The following is a 27,225-nucleotide window of genomic DNA, read 5'->3' as shown; positions in this document are numbered from 1 at the left end:
TGGAGCTCAGTTGTGTAAGAACCACCATGTGGAGGCCATCACACGACAGTTAGATTTGATGCTGCATGAATTGGAACTCCAGTGCAGTGTCAAGCTGAGCTTAAAATGGGGCTGATAAAGCGGCCCCTGTGCAGCATCACTGATGCTGGAATGAGCTGACCTCTTCAACTAACACAAGGTTAGCCCATTTGAATATTTTTCTGGCACTCCAGGCATGTCACTCATGATCCGTCAGTGGCCTCAAGGAGGGCATAGGCTGGAAATTTGAGTGAAGGGCTGCTGGCTGCCAATTGAGAACCTGCCAGGGAAGGGGCAGAAGGAGGAACGGAATGGGATGTAGTGGGGGTGAGGGGAACTATCAGGGAGGAAAATAGACATTTTTCTATTAGCACAATTAAGGGGAGGACTTCTAACCTGAATATCTTTCAGGGGGGCTAATGAGCCTTGCACACAGCTTGTGCACAGGCTCCGACAACATTGACCACCTGCCCTGGTTCACAGGCAAGCACACACTACCTGTGAACCAAATGTGACCTTATACACAAAGTTGTCCTGGGTGAACACTAAACCTGTCTACTGTTAATACGTACACTTCAAATAATAGATTATCACCATACACTCCTGCTCTTTGACTGACTCTCAGGCTGTAACAACAAATCAGGGGCTGATAACACAGTCTTGGCACAAAAGCACTGGGACTGCTATTCCTTGGGCAGTGTGCCACTGTAGCACAGAGAGCTGACTTCACGCTAATGACTACCCATCCTCACTTCTTTGTGTGATGTGATTTAAATGCCAGCAGCAATCACGAACAATAAAGGGACGTTTTGCCATGAGGAAAAAAACGAACAAAAATGCAAAATGGAGGATTAACTAGCAAAACCAACAATTGCATGGAGCAAAATACAGCAAGGGGGAAAAGCACCCTATTTTTAATGAGGGATGTGTGTGTTGTGGTGGAGCCTCACTTGAAGGTATGACATTTGGCATGGTACCTTCTAATAAGTTATTTAAGTATTGAAATGAGGCTGCATATGCCACCAGCACCAACCTTAGTTTTTGCTCCAAGTCAGCCGTTGAAAAATTAGATACTCTGTGAATCAGTCATGTGCCTGAGATTCTGACTCACACCAGCTTTGGCACAATGAAAAAGTGTGTGCAAAAGGGCAATGGCTGCGTAAAACGTTTTAAATAGTACCTCCCAGAAAATGCAGGTGTTCCAATCTTAGATTTGCGCCATGCATGATGGGCTCCACAAAAAATGTGCCGAAGTGAGCAGAACAATCACTTTTGCCTTGCCTCTGATACCAGCAAATTTCTTCCTAATTTGCAACCAGATGCAAAGAACCTGAGTAACTGTATTGAGTGGATCGGCAACTTCCCTCCATGCAGCTTGCACCTGCGCTTTTTACTGGAGGGTCACCTTGAGCCCCAAAGAGAACCACCCTCCTTTGATCTCCAACTCTTCAGCATTAAAGGGAGTAGTCTCCATTGTGCCATTGTGAACTATTTGTCCTCTTTTATACCAGCGCCACAAATTACTCTTTAATGGCAAGCTGCAGCTCTTTAAGCTGCTACCATGCCAGATTTTACACTTCAGGTAAGTATGCTACAGGCCAAGTTCTCTGGGCATGTCTATTCAAATAAAGAGGGACTCCCGTTGCAAATTCAGCACAGCCACTGATGAGCTACCGGCGGAATTGTGGCTGTGCTATGGATGAGCTCAATTCCATGTTTGCTCTTCTCACAAAATCAGAGCTACCATGTCAATAAATAGTTCATCAGATAGTTTGGAAAAGGCTATGGATTAAAGTGATTTGAAAAAATGTGCTCTAAACACTTTCTCAAATTTTTGTTTAGGCTGACTATTTAAGTGAGCTCTACCCTCACTTAAATGAAGAGTATTGTATCTTGCAAGTCTTTTTCAGACTACAGTACCAAAAACTTATATCAAAATAAACATTATCCCAAGTTCAGTTTTCTACTTTATTCAATGAGCACTGTTAATGAAGAAGTGCTGTGGGGCCCTGTACATTCTTTTATATTTGTAGTGCAGTAAAGCCTTCTTACCCAATTTACCAGCCAATTTATTTAAGTAGGCTATGACATTAAGCAGGCTTATAAAAATAAATGGAAAAGGGTAGGAATAGAACTAAAATTGAAATAAAAAGGAAATCAAGGAAAATGAGAACAGATAGATGTACAGAATAGAGGTTAAATAAACTACTGAGAAAGAGAGGGTTGTAGAAATGTTGAAAAGTGGGTGTGAAGAGATTTAAAGAAATAATTCAATGGTCAGCATTTTTCACACGTTAATGTATTCATAGGAATAATCATCCCATAATTCACACATAGGCTAGATATGAAATAATTTCATTGTGTGTGTGTGGTATTACATTTAGGTTAGTTGTGGGTAACTGTGAAGCTTTAAAATAGATACACAGGTTCTATTATGACATAAAATTGGATAAATCATACATGAATGAATAGAAAATGGTTTAGTGTTTTGAAATTATATATTATAAAAATGAGATGATAAACAGATTACAGCATAAAATATAAGCGGGTTTGTAGAAATAATTTTTACTGATTGCTTTATAAGATGAAAGCATACATATTTTCAAAATTGCCATACAGATTCTTCCAATGGGTTAAGCTCGATAAAGTCCTTATATAGAATGTTGCTAAGCAAATTAGACAGATACGATAGCTATACTGCAATGTGAAAATAATATTCTCGATTGTGATTTCAAAGAGTACAGACTTACCGAGGAAGCTGAAGGCAATTCACAGAATCAGGATGTTCCAGGAGGCCATTATTGGCCATTCCAAATATACTTGTGCAGTCTCTAGCAAAATATTGCCAATCCAGCCACTCAGAGTCTCCAGTCTTTTTCCTCTGAATCTTAACAACTTCTGGCTGAGGGCTACTAAACTGCAAAATAATATAGAAAACCTACAAACAAAGAAAAGGGAAAGAGAGAAAGCATTAATTAATTTTGTGAATTTACACAAACATTATAGTGTTATTAAAGTTTAGAACAGTGTTGAAGATGATGCAGTATTCCATAAAACTGTTTTCATAAAAATAAGCCGAAACATCCAAAATTGAATGGCCCCACATTTTCATTTGTGTTAGGTCCCAATCACTTACAGGATTTTCCAGTTGGCCTTGTAAGAGGAGGAACAAGGCCAATGATGTCAAAGTCGGAGGTGGGGATTTGCTCTGATTTTCAGGACCAATGACTTTGGTGGTAAAATGCTTTTGTCTGTTCTTCTAGTAGTCACTGCAATTTCAGATGTCTATTCACACAAGAAAATATTGCATTTCCTACTGTTGGTAACACGCGATGGCGGGGGGGGTGATTTTAAAACAGAGCCGGGAAAGGGGGGGTCAATTTGAGGTCGGGAAACCCATTAATATAGGCTTCCCGGATGTCCATACGACTTTGACGTAAGGACGTCTTTTATTTTTTTTTTGTCGGTTTCCCATCCGGCTGACCAGCTGATTAACAGACTGGTCTCAGTCGGACAGGAAAGCAGCCAGGGAGAGGACCTCTTCAGGTAAGTCTTTGTTTGCATGGATGGGAGGGGAGGGGAGCATGGGTGGGCAAGGGGCATGGATGGGCAGTGGGCATAAGTGGGCACGGGGGTCACGAGTCATGGGGGATGGGATCGGAGGTCATCGTGGGGGTCCGCGATCGTTGGGGGGGGCCGGGGAGCGGAGGATCGGGGTCGGGGTCAGAGGAGGAGGAGGAGGAGGATCAGGGTCAGAGGATCAGAGTTGGGGGTTGGAGGGGGAGGATCGGGGTCGGAGGGGGAGGATCAGGGTCGGGGGTCCGCGATCGGGGGGTCCGCGTTCGAGGGGGGGTCCGTCGCTGCAGGTAGGCTTGTTGAGCCTGGGGGAATCACTCCTGCTCCTCCAGGCCCACAAGCTGTGCCTCTCGAGGTACCTACCTGTTAGCCTTGGGCTTTCTCCCCTCCTTTCACGAGGCATAAAACAGATGGCCCAGGAATCCCAGCCCCCCGGGGTTGAAATTGGGAATTAGTGAAAAATGGAGGCCTGAAGCCTTACCTTGAAAGGTTTTAAGGCCCGACCCACCTCCTGGGAGTGGGTTGGTCACCCGCCCCTCATCCCGCCCCCGTGAAAACCGGAATTGGGCGGGTTAGAGGCAGGTCTGAAATGGTGGCAATTTTCAATGCTCCCTCACTCGTCCCCAACCCACCCGTTTTTTTATTTTTAAAATCAAGCCCAGGCTCTTTGAAAGAAGTTATCTTCCATACAAAAACAAGAATTTTTGTCATAATTCACAGGAAAATCACCAAAGCATACTAACTGTTAAATAGGTTTGCACCATGCACCTTGATCATTCCATATATTAGGGCCTTGTTCTCCCAGAGAGGGGAGAGGCATTAGTGGCAAGGAAGTAGAGTTTACAGCAGGCACCAAAAACTATGGTTTTGGTCGTCCCAATATTCAAATGAAGGAAGTGACAATTCATCCAAGAATGGATATCAGACAGGTAATCCAAAGGCACAGAAGTGGGTTCAGAAATGTGGTGGAGGGATAGAGCTGGGTGTCATCTTCATAAATATGGAAGTTAACCCTGTGCCTAAAGATGATACCATTGAGGGGCATTGGTTTTGCCTGGATAGACAGAAGTGAAACCATGAAAGGAAAGTACCATGTAGCTGGACAACAGAGGAGAGCTGGTGGAAGAGGATGCTATTGCAAACCATGTTAAATGCTGCTGGGAGTTTAGGAGGACAAGAAAGAATAATGCACCACAGTCACAGATGGTGATGTCTTCATGCTTTGCCTAGGGCTGTATCATTGGAGTAATCAAGTCTGGTGGCAGGCGGACGGGAGGGATTCAAACAGGGAATTACAGGAGAGATGGGTAAAATGCTGAGAGTTGACAATACCCTCATGAACCTTAAAAATGGAAGGGAGGTCAGAGATGGGTCAATAGTTAGGATGAATAGGTTATGGGTGGGTTTTTTGAGTAGGGGAATGTGTTGATGACAGTTTTGAAGGGGATAGGGATAGAGCCAGAGGAAAAGGAACAATTAATAATGTCTGCAATGGGGCCAGAAAGAGTAGTTGAGTGAACAGGAGTGGATTGGGTAGGGGATCAATGGAGCAGAAGGTGGGTCTTTTGGAAGACATACGTTTGGAATGGCGAGGGGAAAAATGTAAAGTAACAAAGTTCAGGGCTGAAGTGGTTGGGAGACTACAGGGAGTTTGGGGGGAGGAGGAGAGGTATGGCACAGAGGCAGCACCATCTGCTTCAAACATATCCCATGGCATCAGAGAGGGTGGGGCCGGAGGGAAAAAAAATTCCCACATCAGGAATTTCCTTGGCCCTGTTCTTCACCGCCTTCCCCCCCACCCCCCCACCCCACCATGGGCCATGTTTGTAGCAGATAGAGGTTCTATCCAAACAGTCCCCAACAAAAACTCCAAGCCTGAGCTGGAACCCAGTGGATTCTGTTTCTAGGAGATTTCCCTTCTTAAGCAAGGGGTGCGCCACTGGTCCCATGAAAATTCAGAACCTCTATATCCAGCATACATTACACTTTACACATTTTCCACTAACAGGACTTACAGTTTTTGTGTCATAGTGGAAGGGTTTTTTTTGTAATAATCCAGTTCCCTATGTGAATTTGATCTAATTAATGGTCTTCAATAATGTATTCTCTGTTTTAACTTAATGAGTATTGTCACAAACTGGCACTTTTTACCACCTGCTAGAAAGCTGGTTGCAAGTGATCTGTTATGACATGAGAAAGTGCCTCTTCTCTCCTTGGTGCTTCCTCTCATGGCACAGGCAAGATGAGGAATTTAGCATGTGGAGATTCACAGGCCAAAACACCCAGCAATATATCAGCCAATAGCATATGATGGATCACATGCACGTTATATCAATGCACAGCAGAATGTTAAAAGAAAATTCTATTTGCAGTTAGTTAGAATTCTGGAATTGTTTGAACTACCTCCCAACTTGGACAAATCATTGGATTCCACTTTATCTCCATTTCTGCTTTAAGCAGAATAATTTGGAGCATTTGTTGGCATTAGTTTTGCATGAGACCACCCTCACATCCCAATAGAAATAAAGATCTAAGAATTCCAGTCATCAAACACCTCATTTGGGGCCTTCACAATGAGGTGGTGGCCATGTGACAATACAAAGAAGATCTGATTTTGTCACCTTTGGGACTCCTTACACCTTAAATTTTGGTCCTTCAGGTTGTTTTTACCAGTAGAACCAGAGAAATATTTTATCGCGCAAAGTTTAACAGGTTAGATAGAAATCTAGAAAATCAGCGGAGACCTGATCCTTTCAGTTTGCGGGGTCAGGGAAAGAGGTTTGCAGGAGCAGATGTTCAGCGGTGTGGAGGTGCATCTGAAACAAAGCCCCTCTCAACTGCCAAGAAACCCTGAAATGTGAGCTTTAGCTGGTCAATCTGGAGGGGGTGGGGGGGAAGTGTCAGGTCACCCCCCAACCCCCCCCAACAAAGCAGAGGACTGTGACCCTCAACAGCCCACTTACAAAGGAGGCCACTTCAATCCCCACTTAAAAAAATGTCGATGTCTTCATCTTTGGGGATCCAGGTTGGGGTGGAGGCCTGGTCCCACAGGTAGGCCCCACTTCTGCTGGCATAGGGCAGGTATGCCTGATGCACCGATTGTACACTGGATCTCAACTGAGGCGAAGGAGCAGGAACTCCCAACTTAGGGAGTCATCACCACTAGCCTGCCTCCCTTACGCCAACTGTCTTGTGGAGGTAGATGAAGGATTTTCAGGGTCAGGAGCAGAGTAGCACAATTTGATGTTCGCTGGATTTAGCCAAGATAAGCATCAGACAAACTAACTCATATTCTAATTTATCCAGTGTAATAATCCAAAACCAGACATGCAATCAACACAGGCCACCTTATGAGCATTTATATTCTGGTTCCCTGAAGCTCTTTAATTACTATTTGCATTCCTCAATCATGTAACTACAGGTAGCATCACAACACTAGCTTCTTTAGTCTTGCAACCAGACCTCCAGTCACCTCAGGGCAATCAACCATTTTTTATTCTCTAATTTTCCTTCTGACTTTCTCTTCTTCTGAAAGTGATGGTGTACAGTTCTAAAGGCAAATCACTATTTAGTGCTTCACCTGTGTGGCCATTTTCATGTGTAACCCTGGTCAATTTTTTTTAGGGGGTAATCTAATGTGTAAATCATGACAGCTAAACTAAATTATGCCCACCTCCAATGCCCAACCAAGTAGTATATATACAGAAAGAAAAAAAGAAAGAAAGAACGAAAGAAAACTTGCATTTATATAGTGTCTTTCATGACCTTAGGATGTCCCAAGTGCTTCACAGCCAATGAAGATAGGTCTCCTCTGACATGCCCAGGTGGAAGTATCTGTATCTATAAATATGGATCCTGGATAGAAATACAGGCAGGTTCCATTACAAGATTGAAATCCACCTTGCCTGCTTTTCCTCAATGTGCTGCACCCAGGGAATTCTTTATGCCCAATAGAAAAAAAAGGAAAATCTATTCTAACAAGTTCTATAGCAATGTTTCAAAGTCAATCACAGTTTTAGGAATACAACTTGGCAGCCTGGTCTTGCCTCCCACATTGCACTGGCATGGTGCTCTGAGATGCGGGGGGCATGAGGGTGTTAAAGAGGAGTAAGGGGTTCTGGGGTTGGGCAATGCAGTTTTTCTGTGTTAGGAGAAATATCTAGCCACAGTGCAGGATAAGTAGTTGGAGCAAACCTTTAATCAGAGAGCATTGTGAGGGGTGAGTTGGGGAAGTATTTTTTTTTAAAAGAGGGTGAAGAGTGTGCTGAATGCCCAAGATGGGGGAAGAAGAAAAGAGAGAGGTATGCAGTATGTTACCTTGCCTGCCCTGCTGAGGATGTGGAACTTCTTGTGGTATGGCTTTGCAGTCCTGTGGGTGAGGGACTTGGCAGTCAATGCTAGTGTCACCTCCTTCCAGGTGGGACAAATGATAATCCTAGATGATTTGGTGGCACCCACATCAAGGAGTCTATTTATCTTGGCTTCAATGTCCCCCCCCACCCTGGAGGGCTTGGAGATCTGAATGAGTGAAGTTGTGCATTCTTCTCCTCTGGCCTGGTGTCAAACCTTGCTGCCCTATGCGCACAGACAGCATTTGAATATTCATAATTCTGTCCAAGTGTAATAAAAGTATTGATAAGACCTGCAATTAAATAATTTAAGAGGGAAATGAAAGAGCCGAGCAGGGTTCCTGCTTTACCTTCTTGTCAGGTAAAGCAGGAACAACACAGACTGAGCAGTGCATTTACAACGCATTGAAATTTTCTGCTGGTTCAGCTGCTTGCACCAGTATTGCACTGGTTTTACACCAATGCTTGCAGCAATGGATATGGAAATAACCCAGGAAACTTCCGCATCTCCCTCTAGAGGCCAGTGGTGGATGTAACACTTTTTAAAAAAAAGTTGCAACAGCAACGTAAATCAAATCGAGGAAATCTGGGCCATAGTTTCAAATATATACAGACTTTGTGATTGATTTGGTTATGGATTCCTAAATGAGAATGGCAGTTACAAAATTCTAAGGCCTCAAGAACTATTTGAGAGGTATAAAAAGAAGAAAACAAAGGACAATCCTCGAGTAGAGCTGTGTTGAATAGAATGACATCTTCACAGAAGCACCGCTAGCTCCTGCAGTTAGTAAAGAATACAAGAAAAGAACAGCGCATATAGAAGTTATTTATAAGAGAGCAATTATAGATCACAGGATTTTTTTGCTGTTTTTCATATCAAGGAGATAGTTACTAGATCTTGCATCGTAAATATGTATATATATTCTATTGTTACATATTTCCATGTTCATCACTTTGTTTAATAAATTTGCTTAATAATTTAAGCCTAGCATGAAGGTAATGTGATACTCCATTGTTTGTCAAGGACTGCAGCGAGATCCTGTGGAGGCAGTGGGGAGTAAAATCGAGCAGAGTGTGAAACGGGTAGCCGACCCAAACCTGCCTGTTTTCTATCTGGCAAGTTAGGTTAAAATTACTCCCCAAGAGTAAAGGAGGGTAGAAAAGATCCAAGAATGTAATGTGGGCCTGCGTGTCTGATTTTGTGACCTGTGCTTATCTATCGGTTCTTCACAGAATTGGGGCTTACATGTCAGCCGTAACAGTGATGAAACATTTTCTTCTGCGCACTTTTCATTATATCAATCATCTTTTACTTTATCCTCCTACCAGCTTAATGAAAGCCAACATGTTGGAGCATAGTTGACATACACTGTTTCAGTATAATATCATTTTATTCCATCGATTCAATTATTTCAACATACTAATTTTTTTTTAAATTAAGTTAAGATAGCCTTTTCAAATGAACATTATTCAATTTACCTGATACTGCCCATTCTGCAAATCAACAGTTATGCTGACTCCATTTTCCAGTTGAGCTAAATCAGTAAACACGGAGGAGACCCATGATGTCCCAATGTCCTTATCATTGATGTAATCCAATGGATGACCATCCATATTGAGTCGAAGCACACGGTCATTAGTTGTGTCATCTGCACCATTTGGAATGCAATACCTTTGTACAAGTGGATGAACTCGTGGATGGGTGCCTGGGCAGCGACAATTTGTCTGGGTGTGTATATATGGTAATTTTCCAGAAAACACTTCATGAATTTCTCTGTCATATAAAAACAAACAATAAAGAAAACAAATACAAATTTAGAAGGCAAAATAAATCAAATAACATGCAATTTCATTTAAATAGCTTTTTGCATTTATCTTATTAATTCACATTTATGATCAAATGTTAATGCCAATGATAAGGCAGCACCCGAAAACTACTGAAATGTATTTACCTGTTTGTGAGAACTGTTTGATAGAACCGTAAATCTTGCATTCTACCTATGAACTGCTCAGAGCCTGTGAAATAGTAATCAAAAAAGCCAATATGATTAAAAGGTTCTCACCAAATAGGCACTGGGCAGAACACCAATGTAGCACATTGTGGAAGATTTTGTGAATTATGTACTTTTTAATGGGTTTATTATGTTACAAATCTTGTTGCCAATGGTATGCAACTCAGGTCATTGATTAAGCAAGACAGCAGTTGAAAAGGTTTTCAAAAAATATTGGTAGCGAATTCCCTTTTGCCTCCTTGCTACTTGAGTTACATAGGAACATAGGAACAGGACTAGGCCATTCAGCCCCTCGAGCCTGTTCCGCCATTCAATAAGATCGTGACGCTTCTGTATCCAAATTCCATCCACCCGCCGTGGCTCCATATTCCTTGGTTAGCAAAAATCTATCGATCTCAGATTTTAAATTATTCATTGAGCTAACATCTACTGCTTTTTTGGGAGAGTTCCATACTTCTACCATCCTTTGCATGAAGAAGTGTTTCCTAACTTCTCTCCTGAATGGGCTGGCTCTGATTTAAAGGTTATGTCCTCTTGTCCTAGACTTCCCCCAGCAGCGGAAAAAGTTTTTCTCTACCTACCCTATCAATTGCTTTCAAAATCCTAAAAACCACAATCAAATCACCCCTTAACCTTCAATATTCTGGGGAATACAAGCCTAATTTATGTAATCTCTCCTCATAATCTAACCCTTGGAGCCCTGGTAACATTCTGGTGAATCTGCGCTGCACTCCTTCCAAGGCCAATATATCCTTTCTAAGATGCGGTGCCCAGAACCGTACACAATACTCCAGATGTGGTCTAGCCAGGGCTTTGTAGTACAACGTCCTTCCCTTAATATTCTAGCCCTCTAGTTACAAAGGCTAACATTCCATTAACCTTTTTGATTGTTTGTTGTAAGTGATTACTATATTTTAGTGATATGTGTACATGGACCCGTAAATCTCTTTAGACCTCCACAGTTCTTAGCTTTTCACCATTTAAAAAAATATTCGGATCTATCCTATTTTGGTCCAAAATGGCCTCACATTTATCTGCGTTGAAATCCATCTGCCACAGTTTTGCCCACTCACTTAATTTATCAACGTCTCTTTGTAATTTTATGCATCCATCTACACTACTATGCCACCAATCTTTGTGCCATCAGCAAACTTGGATATATGGCTCTCTATTGTGTTATCTAAGTCATTAATAAATATAGTGAATAGTTGAGGCCCCAGCACAGACCCTTGTAGGACACCACTAGTCACTTCCTTCCAATTCGTGTGCATACCCATTATCCTGACTTTCTGTCTTCTACTGCCTAACTAATCTCCTAACCAGGTCAATAAATTGCCTTCAATTCCATGAGCTTTAATTTTAGCTAACAGTCTCTTACATGGAACTTTATCGAATGCCTTCCGGAAGTTCATATAAACTACATCCATAGACATTCCCCTGTCTACTACTTCAGTTATTTCCTCAAAAAATTCAATTACTTTCGGTAGACATGACCTACCCTTTACAAATCCATGTTGGCTCTCTCTAATCAGCTCAAATTTCTCCAAGTGGTTAGTCACACTTTCCTTAATTATAAATTCCAATAATTTCCCCACAACAGATGTTAGACTAACAGATCTATAATTTCCTGGTTTCTCTCTCTCCCCTTTCTTAAATAATGGAGTTACAATTGCAATTTTCCAATCTAAAGGGACAATTCCTGACTCGAGAGAGCTTTGGAAGATTATAGCTAAAGCATCTGCAATTTCTTCACCTACTTCCTTTAAAACCCTGGGGTGGAAACCATCATGTCCTTGGAATTTGTCAGTCTTTAGTGCCATTACTTTTCCTAATACTGTTTTTTTTTTGCTTGCGTTAACTTTAGTGAGTTCCAGTTCTTGATTCATTAGTAGTTTCCCTGGAATGTCAGGTATATTATCCTCTTCCTCTACTGAAGACTGACACAAAGTAATTATTCAACAAGTCTGCCATTTCTTTATTTTCATTTGCAATATTAGCCACATCTGTTTTTAAAGGGCCCACATTACTCATGACTACCTTTTTTCTTCTAATATAATTGCAAAACTTTTATGTATTAATCTTGATATCCCTCATAAGTTTCTTTCCATGTTCCCTTTTTGCAGCTCTTACTATCTCTTTGTCTTCCTTTGCTGTTCTTTATATCTCTCCTAGGTCCCTGGATCTACAATATTCTTTGCACTTTTGTATGCTCTTTCCTTTAATTTTATGTTATCTCTCACCTGGCTCATTACTCATTACTAAATCTAGTATAGCCGGCCCTCTTGTTAGTTCTAGAACATATTGCTCCTGAAAACTATCTTGAATGCACTCCAGAAATTCACTACCTTGCTGACTTGGGCTGCTTTGCTCTTTCCAATCTCCATGAAAATTAAAGTCTCCCATTAAAATTCTGCTTTTACTACAAGCCTCTCTAATCTCTGAATTAATACATCTGCCACTTCATTGCTGCTATCAGGAGGCCTGTAAACAACTCCCATTACAGTTTTAAGTCCTCTCTTATTCTTCAATTCTAACCACAGAGTCTCCACTGATTGCTTTCCCTTACCTATATCCTCTCTTACTAATGTTGCAATAGTACCTTTAATCATCAAGGCTACTCCTCCTCCTCTTCCAGTTTCCTTGTCTTTTCTAAAAACCTTATAACCTGGAATATTTAATTCCCAATCATAACTAGCTTGCAGCCATGTCTCAGTAATGGCCACCATGTCAAACCCTCTAAGTTCTATTTGAGACTCTAATTCACTCAATTTATTTCTTATACTCCGTGCGTATTATTGGTAGCTGTTTGCTCTCTGCTAATTGTTGATTGGTAATTTTCATACATCTTTAGTAGTTGTTTGATCATGTTCATTCTCATTATTCCTGCTTCTGATTGGTAGGTTCCTTACATGTCCAGTTGCGATTTGTTGCTTTTTAATGAATATGAAAATTGAATTTGAGCCAATAAGGCACAAGTGTGACATACAAATCTGCACATATGGCAAACGATAGCTAAAGCTTGATGCCTGAGGTGTGACAGACAAAATGTGTTCTCGATGCAAGACTTTTGTACATACTAGTAAATCTCCCGTGGTGTTGCGCATGGTTAGGTAGAGAATATAGTCTCTCTCTTACCTGTCTCTGATCAGAACATAAGAAATTGGAACAGGAGTAGGCCAAAGGCCCCTCGAATCTGCTCCACCATTCAATAAGATTAGGGCTGATCTTCTACCTCAACTCCACTTTCCTGCCCTATCCCCATATCCCTTGATTCCCTTAGTGTCCAAAAATCTAGCAATCTCAGTCTTGAATATACTCAACGGCTGAGCATCCACAGCCCTCTAGGGAAGAGAATTCCAAATGTCTTTGCGTTGCTGTTTCTATCTCTGCATTATCTCTTCTGCCTTTGTCTCTCTTTTTCTTCTCTTCTACTTCTCTATAAACGAATCTTTATATATATTGTTTCTCTCTCTGTCCTCTTCTGTTTCTCTCTCTATATTTTTTTTCTGTGCGTGTAGCTGGTGGGTGACATCGCATAGTAGAGCGGGGATAGTGGAGCAGGGATAGGAGTGATCCACGGCTGCAGCCTGCATTTGGGGTGGGGTTGTGGGGAAAATGTAGCCCTCAGCAGCTCCCTTTCCATTGCCTCCCTAACACATGCTTCTCCCCACTCGCATTACATCCTGTACCCCTTCACCTCCCCACCATCCATTACCCTTCCTATCACCCCCTCACTATCCCTATCTCTTCCTCCTTGAGCTACCTGTTCAATCCCTGTATCATCCCCTCCCCTTGGCCTGCTGGCACCTAACCTTTCATTGGCTTCTTCCACTCCCACTTTTGCCCCAAAGGGCAGGTGGAGATAGGCCAGAGGCCTCCTCATCTTTTACCTATTTCCTTACCTCCCTCCCTTCCTACCTGATTCTGTCAAAGAGGGTTTGTTTGCTTTCAAAATTCAATTTACTTTTTTTTTAAAAAAGAATCAAATTAGACCAGGGAAAGACTTTGGGCTCGATTTTCGGGTGAAGGAGTGGGTGCATTGCGGGCGGGGTGCCTCCGAAAATCACTGAAATCCCGAGCAGGTTCGGAGCCCGGCTCCAACCCGCCAATTTCCGGGTTCCCCAGTGACATGTGCGCGCGTGCCTCCCAAATGCGGAAGTCACACCAGCAATTAAAGCCGGCGGGATGATACTTTGCATAGTTTGTCAGCTAGTTGAAGTACTTGAACTACTTGATTGACTCGATATTTTGGCAGGGGTGCGATATTGAAGCATCCTCAGCGTGATCCCATGCTGTGGGAAACACTCCGGGTTGCACATGATGTGTTTCAGCTAGCAGCCAATGGGAGATGCAAATGATTATTTGATTATTTGACAGATGGGGAGAAAACCTCATTTATTGCAGCAGGGCACTTTGTCACTTCAGACAAAGTTTTGGCTGCAAGACCTTTGTGTTTTCACTCAAAATTCTTACTTTCCACCCAAAACTCTGCTGTTCAAACATATTTACCTACTTTGTGGACCCCCTCAAACTCACACAGTCAGGATGGGGGGGGTACCACGGCTGCATTCACTACTAGATCCGAGGAAGAGCAACATCACCAGCTTCGCCAGGCACGGCGTCCACCTCCGCCACATGGAGCTCCACAACACAGTGCTGCGCCTGCACAAGAGCACAGAGGGCAACAGAGAGCGCGACAGGAGGCACTACCCTTGCCACAGGGTCTACAGACAGAGGCTCAGCTTCCTGGACCTCTCTGAGGAGCAGCGCATATGGAGGCTGAGAGTGAGTCACCAGGTAGTCGCAGACATCTGCAGCCTCCTTCATGCCGAGCTGCTCCCGGCTGGGCCGAGCAGCATCTCCTTCCCTGTTGCTGTCAAAGTCACCACGGCCCTCAACTTCTTCGCCTCCGGATCATTCCAGGGTGTCACCGGGGACATTGCCAGGGTCTCTCAGTCATCTGCACATAAGTGCATAAGGCAGGTCACCGACGGCTTGTTTCGCAGGGCCTCGCACTATGTCAACTTCCCCATGGACGACCTCAGCCAGATGGAGGGGGCAGTGGGATACCACGCTGTGGCTGGCTTCGCATGGGTGCAGGGTGTAATCGATTGCACCCATATAGCAATACGAGCACCTCCACACGAGCAAAGACTGTTCATCAATAGGAAGGGGTATCACTCCATCAGCACTCAGCTCGTTTGTGACCACCGCAAAAGGTTCCTTCACGTGTGTGCCAGATTCCATGGCAGCTGCCACGATTCCTTCATCCTCCAGGAATCTAACATCCCGCTCCTCTTCCATGCACCAAACACCCTTAAGGGCTGGCTCCTCGGGGACAAGGGATATCCCCTGCACACGTGGCTCATGACATCTCTGAGGAACCACGTCACCGAGCACCGATAAAATGACAGCCACATCGCCACCAAGTACACAATTGAGCATGCTATAGGACTGCTCAAGAAGCGCTTCAAGTGCCTTGACCGTTCTGAGGGAGCGCTTCAATACGCACCAGACAGGGATGCATTATAGTCATATGTGGTGCCCTGCACAACATGGCACAACAGAGAGGGGTGCCGCTTGAGGAGGCCCCATCCACATCTGCCACCCACATTGAGGAGGAGGAGACGCAGGAGGAGGAGGAGGAGAAGAAGGAGCAGAAGCAACCCATGGGCAAAGCAGCAGCTCACCTGCTGCTCGTGAAGCCAGGGAGTCACTGATATGTGAACGGTTCTCCTAACATCAGACAGGGTGAAGAGTCCAGCCCTGACATCACCTGGATGGAGCAGCGCCCACACCAGTGCACTCCTCCCCCACCCCACCCCTCCCTGCACAAAACAGTCCTGCAACTACACACACCCACTGTAGAGTGACTCAATGGGTGGCATCAAGTGTCGATGCTCACGGTGAACCTCATGAACGGGCCTTATTACAGAAGCCAGTCAAGAATGGCCAAGACGTGGCAGTAGTGGCAACAATAATAATATTTAATGTGAGTTGACCAAAAAAGCAAATCTAAATAAAAAACATGACCATCTTCAAACACCCTTGTGCATACCCTATGTGCTTACAAAACCTTCGCCTTTCGCTTCCGACTACTTCTACGTGGTGCATCCCCTGTGGCTGCAGCAGAGGTGGTGGCAGGTTGCTCTTGTTCATGCCCTGACTGATTAGATGCTTTGGGCCTATGCCCTCTGAGTTTTGGTGCCCGTGAGGGCCCCTCCAAAGACTGCTCCACCTGCACCTGTGCAGGGGCAAACTCGGCCACCTGGAAAGGAGGCAGCATTGCGGGTACTGGTTGAGAGGGGGGCAACGGGTGAGACGTGGGAGCGCTTTGAGTGGCGTCCCCACTTCCATGTCCCCTTTCACCATCATCCCTCCCCTGGGCCAGGCCCACACCACTCCTACCACTCTGCTGGACAACAGTTTGGAGGACATGTGTGAAGCCTAGTGTATCTGCCTGCCTGTTTAAGGCGGCAGAATGTTGTTCACTGTGACTCCGAATGGCCGTTGTCAGGGCCTGAATGGACTCATGTGACCCGTGCTTGAAGCTCAATGGAGGCTAGCCTTCCCTCCATTGCAGACATTCCCGCACTTACCCACGACAGTATCTCAGAGATGCCCTCGCATCCCTGTGACACTATTTCAGACATGCCTTTGTGTCCCTGTGACAGTGTTTCAGGGAGTTGTTCACGTCCCTTTGACACTATCTCGGAGATCCCCTCCTGTACCTGTGCCACCATTCCACTCATGCAGTAGTTGGACTCCTCCATCCTCTGCGCTATTGTGGACAGTGCGCGTAACACCTGTTCCAGCACCTCACAAATGTGCTGCTGCCCCTAAATCATTCTCCTTTTAAAGGATGGCCCCCAGGGTTTAGCATCTGTGTCCAGCTGAGCAGAGCCTGAAGAGGAGTGCTCCCACCGACGCGGACTCTCCACAGCTGCCCCTGCCACCAGTGTCTGCTCGTGCTCACATATGTGTGGTAACTCACCATGTGTGACCCCAACTAACTGCGGACTAGGACCCACCGTGGTGTGAGTATCTGCGCTGGTGGATAGCTTGCTCAGATGTGACAGTGCACCTTCAGAGACCAGCAGGTCCTCTAAGGAATCACCCTCTGCCGTCACAGCGGTCACTGAAGGCCCTGTAAGAGAACAGAAGGCAATATTAAGCATGATCACAGATGTGTCATGTTGCGATGAGGAGACTGAAGTGCTGAAGATGACAAGGCATGTTAACATCAATTCATATTGTGTGTGCTGAATGTTAAAGTTCTGTCACCAGACGTTTGTTGGGTACCAGTCTCGGCATCCCTGATGGACACGCACTTGAGGGTGCAGCTCAGCTCAAACGCCTCCTGCTCGGCGTCTGTGAGGACGACGGTTTATTGCGACCCCCCTCCAGTCCTCGCCCTCTCCCGTGCATTCTGGGCTCTCTTCACTTACAAGGGGAGAAAGTACAGACGCGTGGGTGAGTGATGGTGACGTGGCCAACCAATGAATGCATGGCTTGGGTGTGGTTGACCGTGAAAGAGATGCATCAGAGGGTGAGTATGAGACAGAGCCAAGACATTATATGAGGATTGGGTTGAGTGGTAGTGGTGGGGTAACTAATGGGGAGGTGAAGAAGTAGTGAAGAGGTGCAGGTAAGTTGAGGATGAGCTTTAAGTGGGTGTGGGGAGTGATGTGATAGGGTAGTGTTGGCAGTGCAGAATGAGTTGGGGGATGGGGGCAGTGATGTGGAAGACAGAATGTAGGAGAATGAGTAAGTGTACTCACTTTGGCTGACCTAGTTAGGCCATTGAAGGGCTTCCTGCACTGGATCCAGGTGCGTGGGATGTTGCTGCTGATGGTGACCTCCTCTGCCACCTTGAGCCAGGCTTCTTGGTGACAGAAGCAGGCCACTTCCTCCCGTCCGCCAGGAAGAAGACATTCCTCACCTCCTCACCCCATCCAGTAGGACCTGGAGTGAGGTATCGCTAAATCTTGGAGCAGCCATTCCACTGTGCTGCTCCATTGTGATGTGTGGGTGTTTGCTCTAGGAGCAGCCATTGGAGGACTGCCCCTTTAAATAGAGCTCCTCCAGCTGACAGCCTGTGATGCGGATGCGCAGCTTTTGGATGGCAAACCCGAAAGCCACGTAAGTGGCTCTAATTAACCCACGATCACGTGGGAAATGGACATTTTTATTGGGTGGGTTACTCACGCACTCAATCACCGCCCCCCCCCCCCCCCCCCCGCTGCCACCTTCTACCCCACCACCCCGCCTCCCCATTAATATCAGGGCCTTTGTCGGTCTTTGTTTCTCTCAAAAGTGTTAGCAATTAGAATCTCTGTGTCACAGGTGTAAAGAATCAGCATTTACCTTTTCTAACTAGCAACAAAGCACAGGTGGATAATTAGTAGATTTCAAAATTCAATTGGAGTTTTTATTTAAGTTTAACTAACATTAACATGAAAGAGGCAATTTTAACTCTGCCCGCTTGGCAGAAATGGGGCAGGTGGACAGCTAAAGCCGAAGGGGTCCATTTTTAAATATGCAGATCAGGATACGGGATCTGATGTCATCATCAGGGCCTGATTGCTATTTAAACTGTGGGTCTGAGCAGGGAAGAGGAGGTGTGTCCAGAAGACCTCCTCTGGGCACCACAATGAACGCTGAGGCTTTGCTGGCTCCAAACCTCCCCCCCCACCCCTCCCTGATTGATACCTGAGTGCTGGGGACCATTCCTTAGGTCCCCAATTGCGGCCTCCTGCCACCCAACATTGAGCTCCCACATGTCGGCCAGTTATCACTTCCCATCAGTCCAGAGCAGTAATCTGGCTGACGCCATGCAGACGAGGCACGGGAGTTAAAATCTGGGCCTCATGCTGCAAAGGTCAGGACGGTTTGATACCCGACTCAGCCCCCATCTGCACAACTCCCGCATTGAGTTAAAATCGGGACTCAAGTCTCTCACTCTCCGGCCAAGAAATTTATTTAGTGCCAGGAACCAGCACAAATCGGGTGTCGTGCCTAGAACAGTCACCCAAAGACATCGGCTCAAGGCTCGCTGAAAATTGGGCCTCTGGCCTTATCGAAATAAAACTGCCAAGCTGTGACACCAATTGAGCAGCACTCATAGGTCACATGGATCTACTTAAGTGCTGCTCTCCCACTGTCCTAACCTATGAAATAAAAACAATCAGATCCTGGGTAGGATGTTGTGCAATTAAGGTTGTGAGAAAGAAAAGGTATAATTATTTTTGTACCTAGCATTTATTAGACTATAAAAGAATTATGTTCAGCCAGTACAAAATGGAGGAACCGTCTTACCTTCCCAGTAGACTTTTTTTTTGAATCTGTAGTTTCCAAAACAGCTGTATCCAGCCAGTACTAAACATACCATTCCAGTCAATTCTGTCTTTATTTTTAATAAAGTAAAATAACATCAAATGGGCCATGCAAGAAAGAAGAGTGAGTGCACAGGAATAATATGGCATGAAAGTCCCAAGACCACTGCTGGTAATGTACTTGTGGTACTTGTACTGTGAATACTGGTCCAGTCTGATGCCTTGTATTTTTAGTGTCTATCAAAGCTGTGGGCATAGTATTTACTCTTGTATTATCATTGCATTAAAGTAACCAGTTATAGTGTGAGTTTACGTAACAGTTTTATCTCAAAATGATAATTAACTCATCGTGGCTTGTTCACTTTTTTTTCAAATATCTCTTCTTAAAAAGCTATTCTATACTCCACAATCAATTCAAAACCAGTTCTCAGGATTAAGAAATAAATCAATGTGCTTATGTTCACCTACTGCTGCTAAAACTATTATAAGTGTTGTACATTTCAAAGACCCAATTCAACCAGAACTCTTTCACAACTTCCATTAGGCATTAAAATGTATTGATAGTGTAGAACATTCTCACTTAAAAGCATTTTAAACAACAGCAGGAGTCTGGAAACAGTTTGAATAGGGTTCAGTGGAGCAAAAAACATGTTTCTATAGCAACTGCTAAGCACCTTTTTGACTACCATTAAGAAAATTTGACATTGCTGCACAGAGTATGGCTCAGAGCACGTATGTTTGTAAACCTGCCACTAATAAGTGTTAACAGAATTCAGCAGCTATAAAGTGTAGTGGAAATGTAAGGTTAACTTTCACTTTTGAAAGCTTATTGCAGTCTCACCATCCAGGCTCTGTCCAATCCGTATAACAGCATTGGTGGTTGCATCTGCAATTTGTTCAGTGAGTAGCTGGGCATCAAAAGCAGTGTTGTCTTCCTCTAAGCCATTTATGAAGAAACTGACTCGAGTGTTCTGTGTCTGAAATAAAACAAATCAATACAAAAGGTCGATTAATCTTCCGCCCATATTTAAAAGAAACATTATTTCTAATTGACCTTCACTTATGTGTACCTGTATCTGGTTTTGTTATGTATTAGGTGCCTGTATCAATGAAATCCGGAAGAAATGTTTTTACTTGAGTGAAAACATTGATTCACTGTTATGTCACTGCAGTCACTTACAGGTCGCACAGGAAACATGTCAAATCCCTCTTAAATTGTATATTTATATGTATATAGTGCAACAAATTAGTGGAACTGTTGCTATCTAATATACTTTCAATACTATATAAATAGAATTTTAAAAATACATGGTCAGAAATGAACTCGTGACTTTATTTAAGACTGATTTCAAAACATAACTGTCATTCCAAGTATGAACAATTATTATTTTGGTTGTGATCTTAGTTTGAAAACAATTCCTTGTCTTTTTGGTTCCAATATGACATCACTCTATCTCTAAGTAGGTGATATAATAAGTGATTAAAGAGCAACAGCAAAATGCAAGTAATTATTATTTCTCCCCCAAAAAATTATGAGTTGTAGTAATATATTTTAATGGCAAATTACAGCAACAATATTTAGCTGTTACTGAATGTTGAGAAGATTCTGAAAACCTTTATAGTTATACCTAGGAGGCTTTTCAAGCAACATGATAAAGACTTATGAAATATGAAATTGGATTGACCGATTGATATCATTGTAGAGAAGAACAGTGGTCACATACATATATAAAACAGTAAATGGTCTCAGAATTCCAAAGGTACTGCACTTGTACGGTATACTGCCAATGTAACATTACTTGACAAATTAGAAACAATGGAGCACCACCTAACATCACGTGACAGCCCAAACAGTATCTTGACTGAATCCTCAAACTAAACAGTGAAATTGGCAGGACGGAATACATCAGAAGACGACTGTAAAGCTGCTTTCATGATCCTAATATAGTTGTTGTGAATAAAGTTAGTCTGGAAAAAGTAAATGAACAAAACTGCAGGATGGCTGCCGACGGAGGAAATAATGCAAATTGACGGATCTCCATTGAGCAAATTTTTGGCCTCCCCAGCTGAGTAAATTTTTTTCCCCATTCCCACCCACCTTTTAAGAAAGTTTTTTGGCTCTCCTTCTCCAAATCCCTGCTAATCAAGTTTTATTCCTGTTACCACTCTTTTTTTTCCCACCCACACCTTCCCCCACTGGGGGAAGTTGAGTGCAACCATGACTGATTACTCAGCTGGGGGGGGTGGGGGGCACTCGCCCCCCACCCCCCCCCAGCAATTGGCAGGTTCTTGGCCCCCGTCCCCTCTCCCTGCTGAACATGTTTTCAGCAGCTCCATGCCCCTCCCGGTGAACAAATTCACCCCCCACGCCAACAATTAAAGAAGCAGTGCTCTCAAAAATTTCTGGCAAAAGACAGCGAGTCCAAGTGCAGAAACCCTGCAGTGGAATTGTTAGCATTTCACCAAAACGAGCTGCAATGAAAAATTAGATGCAAATCCAAAAGCTTTCCACCCCCTACCTGCCCCTCTGACCCAGAATTTCTCTCCCACCATTGAGCAGGAATCATGACCCCCACCCCAACCCCTGCTGAGTAATCAGTCATGGTTGCACTCAACTTACTCCACTCCACTGGCTGAATTTCTGGTTCCAACCCATCATCTGGCTATCAATTCCTTTCCCTCCAAACCTCCACTGATTGCAGTTTGGCGAGAGATGGAGGGCTAAGAACGTAATCAAATTGTTTCAAGACAGAAACTGGAACCAGCAGCACTCCAAAGAAGTGTACAACAAAACTCTGAAGTTTATCAGTTCTTCCCCCAGCCCCTGCCCCCCTCCCACCCAGCCCCACATATGGAGATTTGCACCCAGATTGATTTTTCAGATCTGTGCCAGACTAATGTCAATGCACTTGAAATTGTACTTTAATATCTTTCACAACATTTTCATTCAAATAAGCGCACATGGCACACTGATGTGTATGAAGACAAATTGCACTAACACTGGTGATTATTGCAATATGCACAACAAACTTTCTATTTATCGCATTATATTAATGCATTTTGTACAATGAATATATTAGACATGGATGCAAGCACAGTATTTACATGGAGGATATAATTTATCTGTTGTAACTGACACAAGTTAAGACAACCCCATGTGAATATCATAGAATGATAGAATCATAGAAATTAAAGCACAAAAAAAGATCATTCTGTCCACTGTGGCTGGGCTGGTGGTGGCCCTTCAACTAGAGCCATCTATCTTAATCCCTTATCATGCTCCTTTCCTGTAATATATTAATTATATCAGAATCCGCAGAATAAACGAGGACCACATGTTGCTGAACACTCTGACAACTATTACAATTGCATCTAAGAGGGTGTACAGGCAACATGGTAAAAACTTAGGAAATATGAAAAGGGGTTGAAAGAAGAGTGTTAAGGAGAAAGTAACACTGGAGACAGAAGAATAATAAACATCTTTTACTTAAAGAGGAAGAAAAAATCGAAAGGGTGTACTTTTCACTACCCATTTTCTATTAGGTAAAATGTAGATCGATAAAGAGCATCAAGACTTTTTTATGTTTCAAAAATGTAACTTTTTTAGAGTCTTCTTGCCTCCAGGCCACATCGGTGGCATCACCAATGAAGAGAAGCAATGAGTATTGTGGAGCAGTTCCATTTACTGCAACAGGGGCTCTGACTTCACACTGCATCCTGACAGCCAATCTAGAGGACCCCAGCCCTGGGAAAAAACACTACTGACTGGGTATATTAGAAGTGCTTTTGGATGTAACATCATTGATGGACAAGTTATTTCAGAATTACTTTTGATTTTTGTATTGTGCAGAATCATTATACGTAGTTCATTATGATTTTTGTTACACTTTTGAATGCTGAAGCTAATATAGTCATTATCTTAAAGAAAGTATAAATACTGCCCTTGATATCAAGGCAGCATTCGACCGAGTATGGCACTAAGGCGCCCTAGTAAAACTGAAGTTAATAGGGATCAGAGGGGAAACTCTCCAGTGGCTGTAGCCATACCTAGCACAAAGGAAGATGGTTGTGGTTGTTGGAGGCCAATCATCTCAACCCCAGGACATCGCTGCAGAAGTTCCTAAGGACAGTGTCCTAGGCCCAACCATCTTCAGCTGCTTCATCAATGACCTTCCCTCTATTCGCAATTCATCAGATAATGAAGCAATCCATGCCTGCATGCAGCAAGATCTGGACAACATCCAGGCTTGGGCTGATAATTGGCAAGTAACATTTGGGCCACACTGGTGCCAGGCAATAGCCATCTCTAACAAGAAAGAGCCTAACCGCCTCTGCTTAACATTCAATGGCATTACCATCACCAAATCTCCCACCATCAACATCCTTGCAATCACCATTGACCGGAAACCTGACTAGACCAGCCACGTAAATGCCGTGGTTACTGGAGCATGTGAAAGGCTGGATAATTTACGACAAGTGGCTAACCTACTGACTCCCAAAAGCCTTTCCATCACCTACAAGGCACAAATCAGGAATGTGATGGAATAATGTCCACTTGCCTGGATGGGTGAAGCTGCAACAATATTCAAGAAACTCAATACCATCCAGGATAAAGCAGTCTGCTTGGTCGGCACCTCATCCACCAGTTTCAACATCCACTCCCTCCATCACCGGTGTACTGTGGTTGCAGTGTGTGCTATCTACAGGACGCAATGCAGCAAGTCACCAAGGCTTCTTCAGCAGCACCTCCCAAACCCGCGGTCTCCACAACCTAGAAGAACAAGGGCAGCAGGTGCATGGGAACACCATCACCTCCAAGTTCCCCTCCAAGTCACCACCCCATCCTAATTTGGACACATATCGCCATTCCTTCATCGTCAAAATCCTGAAACTCCCTACCCAACAGCATTGTGGGAATACTTTCACCACATGAACTGCAGCATTTCAAGATGAAAGCCCACCGCCACCTTCTCATGGGCAATTAGGCGTGGGCAATAAATGCTGGCCTTGCCAGTGATGCCCATATCCCAAAAATGAATTTTTAAAAATCCAAAAATCTTTTCTAATTAAAAAATAGAGATTTGTAAGATTCATATGGATTTATATAACAAAGCACTTATGAAATGCAATAGTTTTTGCACTGAAAATATAATAATGCTTTCAGACAATCAGTTGTTAAACTTCTTTTAAAGCATGATACGACCTTTCCCCTCCCTCAGTTTGTAATACGCATTCACAGCAACATATTACAAAAAGCAGTCTGGATATTTTTTCCGTTCCCTGTCAAGGAACAGAAATCTAGATGAGCAAATGCAAATAAATTCTGAAGCACATCATCCCATTTAGCCTCTATTCATTTCTTTGAATAGACATGGTAGACATGTAGACTTTTACTCTATTGGAGGGTTTAAGAAGTGTTTTGCACGCTGCAGGCTGCATACAAAAACTGCTTCCTTTCTTCAGAATCTAGTACTGATTAACTTCTCAAGTAATTGTTGTCTGGCACGCATGCACCACTGAAAGGATGGCAAGAGGAGACGAGCTTTAGTTTTCCTTGATATCCACTCTAATCAAATCAAGCAGGGCCACAAAATTGCATCTTTATGGATGAAAGCCCAATGAATGACAAGCAAAACAGGAAAATCTGAAGGCAGCTCTAATTTGAGTTCAAATGAGAGATGTGCTTTTCACAATCAATAGAAGAAGCACAGGCCTACCTTGTTAACATAATTGTAAATATATTGTAAATATTTTCCAAGTCACTGCTTGTGTACTAGTCTGTATTAAAAGAAACCTTGTTTTGAAACAGACTGGAATGGGCATCAACAGAAGGCAGGGCACCCTGATTGTTGGATCTTGTGACAGACTGCACAAATAACATGTGGAATGTTCTTAATAAATTGTATCAACATTTTAACACTGAAACCTTTAAAATTCTACTGCAGAAAATTGAGTCTTACATGGTAGTATAATCTGAATCATACCATGTTCTGAGGTGAAATAGCACTGCATAGTGTTTAGGCATACTAAAGTTTTGGAACAATATCTCACGACTCCATTGACAGTTGGTATCAACTGATATTTGTAGGTTGCCAATTTTTTAGACAGCTCTTTCTTTCGGGTTGTCTTCACAGACCCTATAACATGTACGTCTGCAAAGCTTTGAGTGATATATATGTTTTAACAGATTTCAAAGGTGCCACTTTTATATTTACATTGTGTTCTGTTATCTATTAATGATTTAAGGTAACAGAGGCAAAAAGAGCAGTGCACAGGGCTGAAACTATGGAATCCTCAAAATTATACAAAATGCATAGATTCACTTTAAAGGGCATCTACAACAGAAGAAATTATACCAAATGAAATACATATTTACAGAAGTTATGATGAAAGGAATAATCAAAAGAGAACACGGAAATATAATAGAACAAAGCGAGCTTAAATACACTCCCTCCTTCTTTCCCAATGTATTAGCTAAATAACCATAACATTATTACCCTATTTATTTTTCCTTATCAGATTCCCATGTACCAACATAACTGAAAGATCAGCTGAGCAGTTTGTAATATTTTTGCCTTATTGTATCAATTTACAATGTCATTAATGTTGGATGAATTCCAATACCATAGCTTTAACCTATATCATGAGCCCTAGAAACACAAACTACAAAATTTAGCTGATAATATGAAGAACTAATTTATATGTATCTCATTATGCTGCCAGAAAAGGGTCAGCCCAAACCTCAGCCTGGAGTGCTATTTAGATATTGAAGATTATCAAATACCAAGCGGTCATCATAGTAAAGTATTCTGGTATATTTACCAATACTAAGAAAGTCTTCACTTATTTATTTTAAATTAAAACAAACCATTCTAAAATTATTAAAATAACATTGAGAACATGTGGACAAATGCAAATGAAGGTAATTATAGCTTTTGATTAAATATAATAAATAAGGTCTAGATAAAATATACACAATACGCATAGGCTTCCTTACCAAAAAAAAATTAGGCATTTTATGTGTTATCTGTTATACGGGAAACAATGAAAAATGTAAGTCAATTGGTATAAAGTTTGTCTTTGGCATTCCAGAGTAACCAAAAGATGTTTTCCATCTCTACTGTCTTAGCACAGCCAACAGCTGATGAACAGCCAATTTCCCTTTATCACATTATTGCAGCCATGAAGGAAACACATTTGTTCTACTCAGCCCACTAAAGATACCATTACCAATCTAACGTATACATGTTTTATATCAGTGGAATCCTCGGAGTATGAGGAATGCAACAATATATAACAAGTAGCATGACAGTTTATTTACTGGGAGAAAATTGTCTCTATCGAAGAAGAAAAACTCAAAATGTATTTTCAAAGCCAAATATCACCATAAGGCAATATTTTATAATAAACTATTTTCCCTAAAAATGTAACATAGCATTTAAATTTTCATGAGCTGAGGATTTTAGATAAATATTGCACATATATTTGTAGCTTGTTTAATCAGGCAAAATACCTCCTGTAAATAACTACGGTCAGTGTGGGTATATTTTCATTGATTCTATTCCAGTAAAAATAAAATTTTCACATTACATTCTAAACATATAGATCATTACCATAATATATTCAATTTTGTGTATAACAGTGTTTCACAACAAGAAATGCTCCTATAATGTATGGTGTATATTATATTTTCCTCTATATTGCTATAAAATTGTATTACCACAGTACAAGTCAGATGATGTCATATACCTTCAGGTCTTTTATTGATACGTTTATCACATACTTCACATTGTGTTTACTACTCTTATTGTTGCTGCATAGTAAAAAGCAAAAAAAGTCAAGAGCTTCCTCGATGTATGAGGAGTAACGTCAATATTCCTTCCCCCGCTCTTGGGTAAACCAGCAGTAAGCTGCTGCACTGCACCTAACTGGAGC

General features: G+C 42.7%; 1 protein-coding gene across 1 annotated transcript in view; it reads right to left on the bottom strand.

Annotated features, from left to right (window-relative positions):
* ush2a (Usher syndrome 2A (autosomal recessive, mild)) overlaps positions 1-27,225 on the bottom strand; it is a 744,800-nt gene that overhangs the window by 611,251 nt on the left and 106,324 nt on the right. Inside the window, exons 6-9 of the mRNA XM_067989549.1 lie at positions 20,132-20,267; positions 9,896-9,959; positions 9,423-9,717; positions 2,769-2,956 (exon numbers count right to left, since the gene is read on the bottom strand). Coding sequence (XP_067845650.1) covers positions 2,769-2,956; positions 9,423-9,717; positions 9,896-9,959; positions 20,132-20,267 — 683 coding nt within the window. The remainder of the gene's footprint in view (positions 1-2,768; positions 2,957-9,422; positions 9,718-9,895; positions 9,960-20,131; positions 20,268-27,225) is intronic.

The sequence above is a fragment of the Heptranchias perlo genome, chromosome 8 (assembly GCF_035084215.1).
Source record: "Heptranchias perlo isolate sHepPer1 chromosome 8, sHepPer1.hap1, whole genome shotgun sequence".
NCBI classification, from domain to species: domain Eukaryota; kingdom Metazoa; phylum Chordata; class Chondrichthyes; order Hexanchiformes; family Hexanchidae; genus Heptranchias; species Heptranchias perlo.
This window is presented reverse-complemented; position numbering and strand designations above follow the sequence as displayed.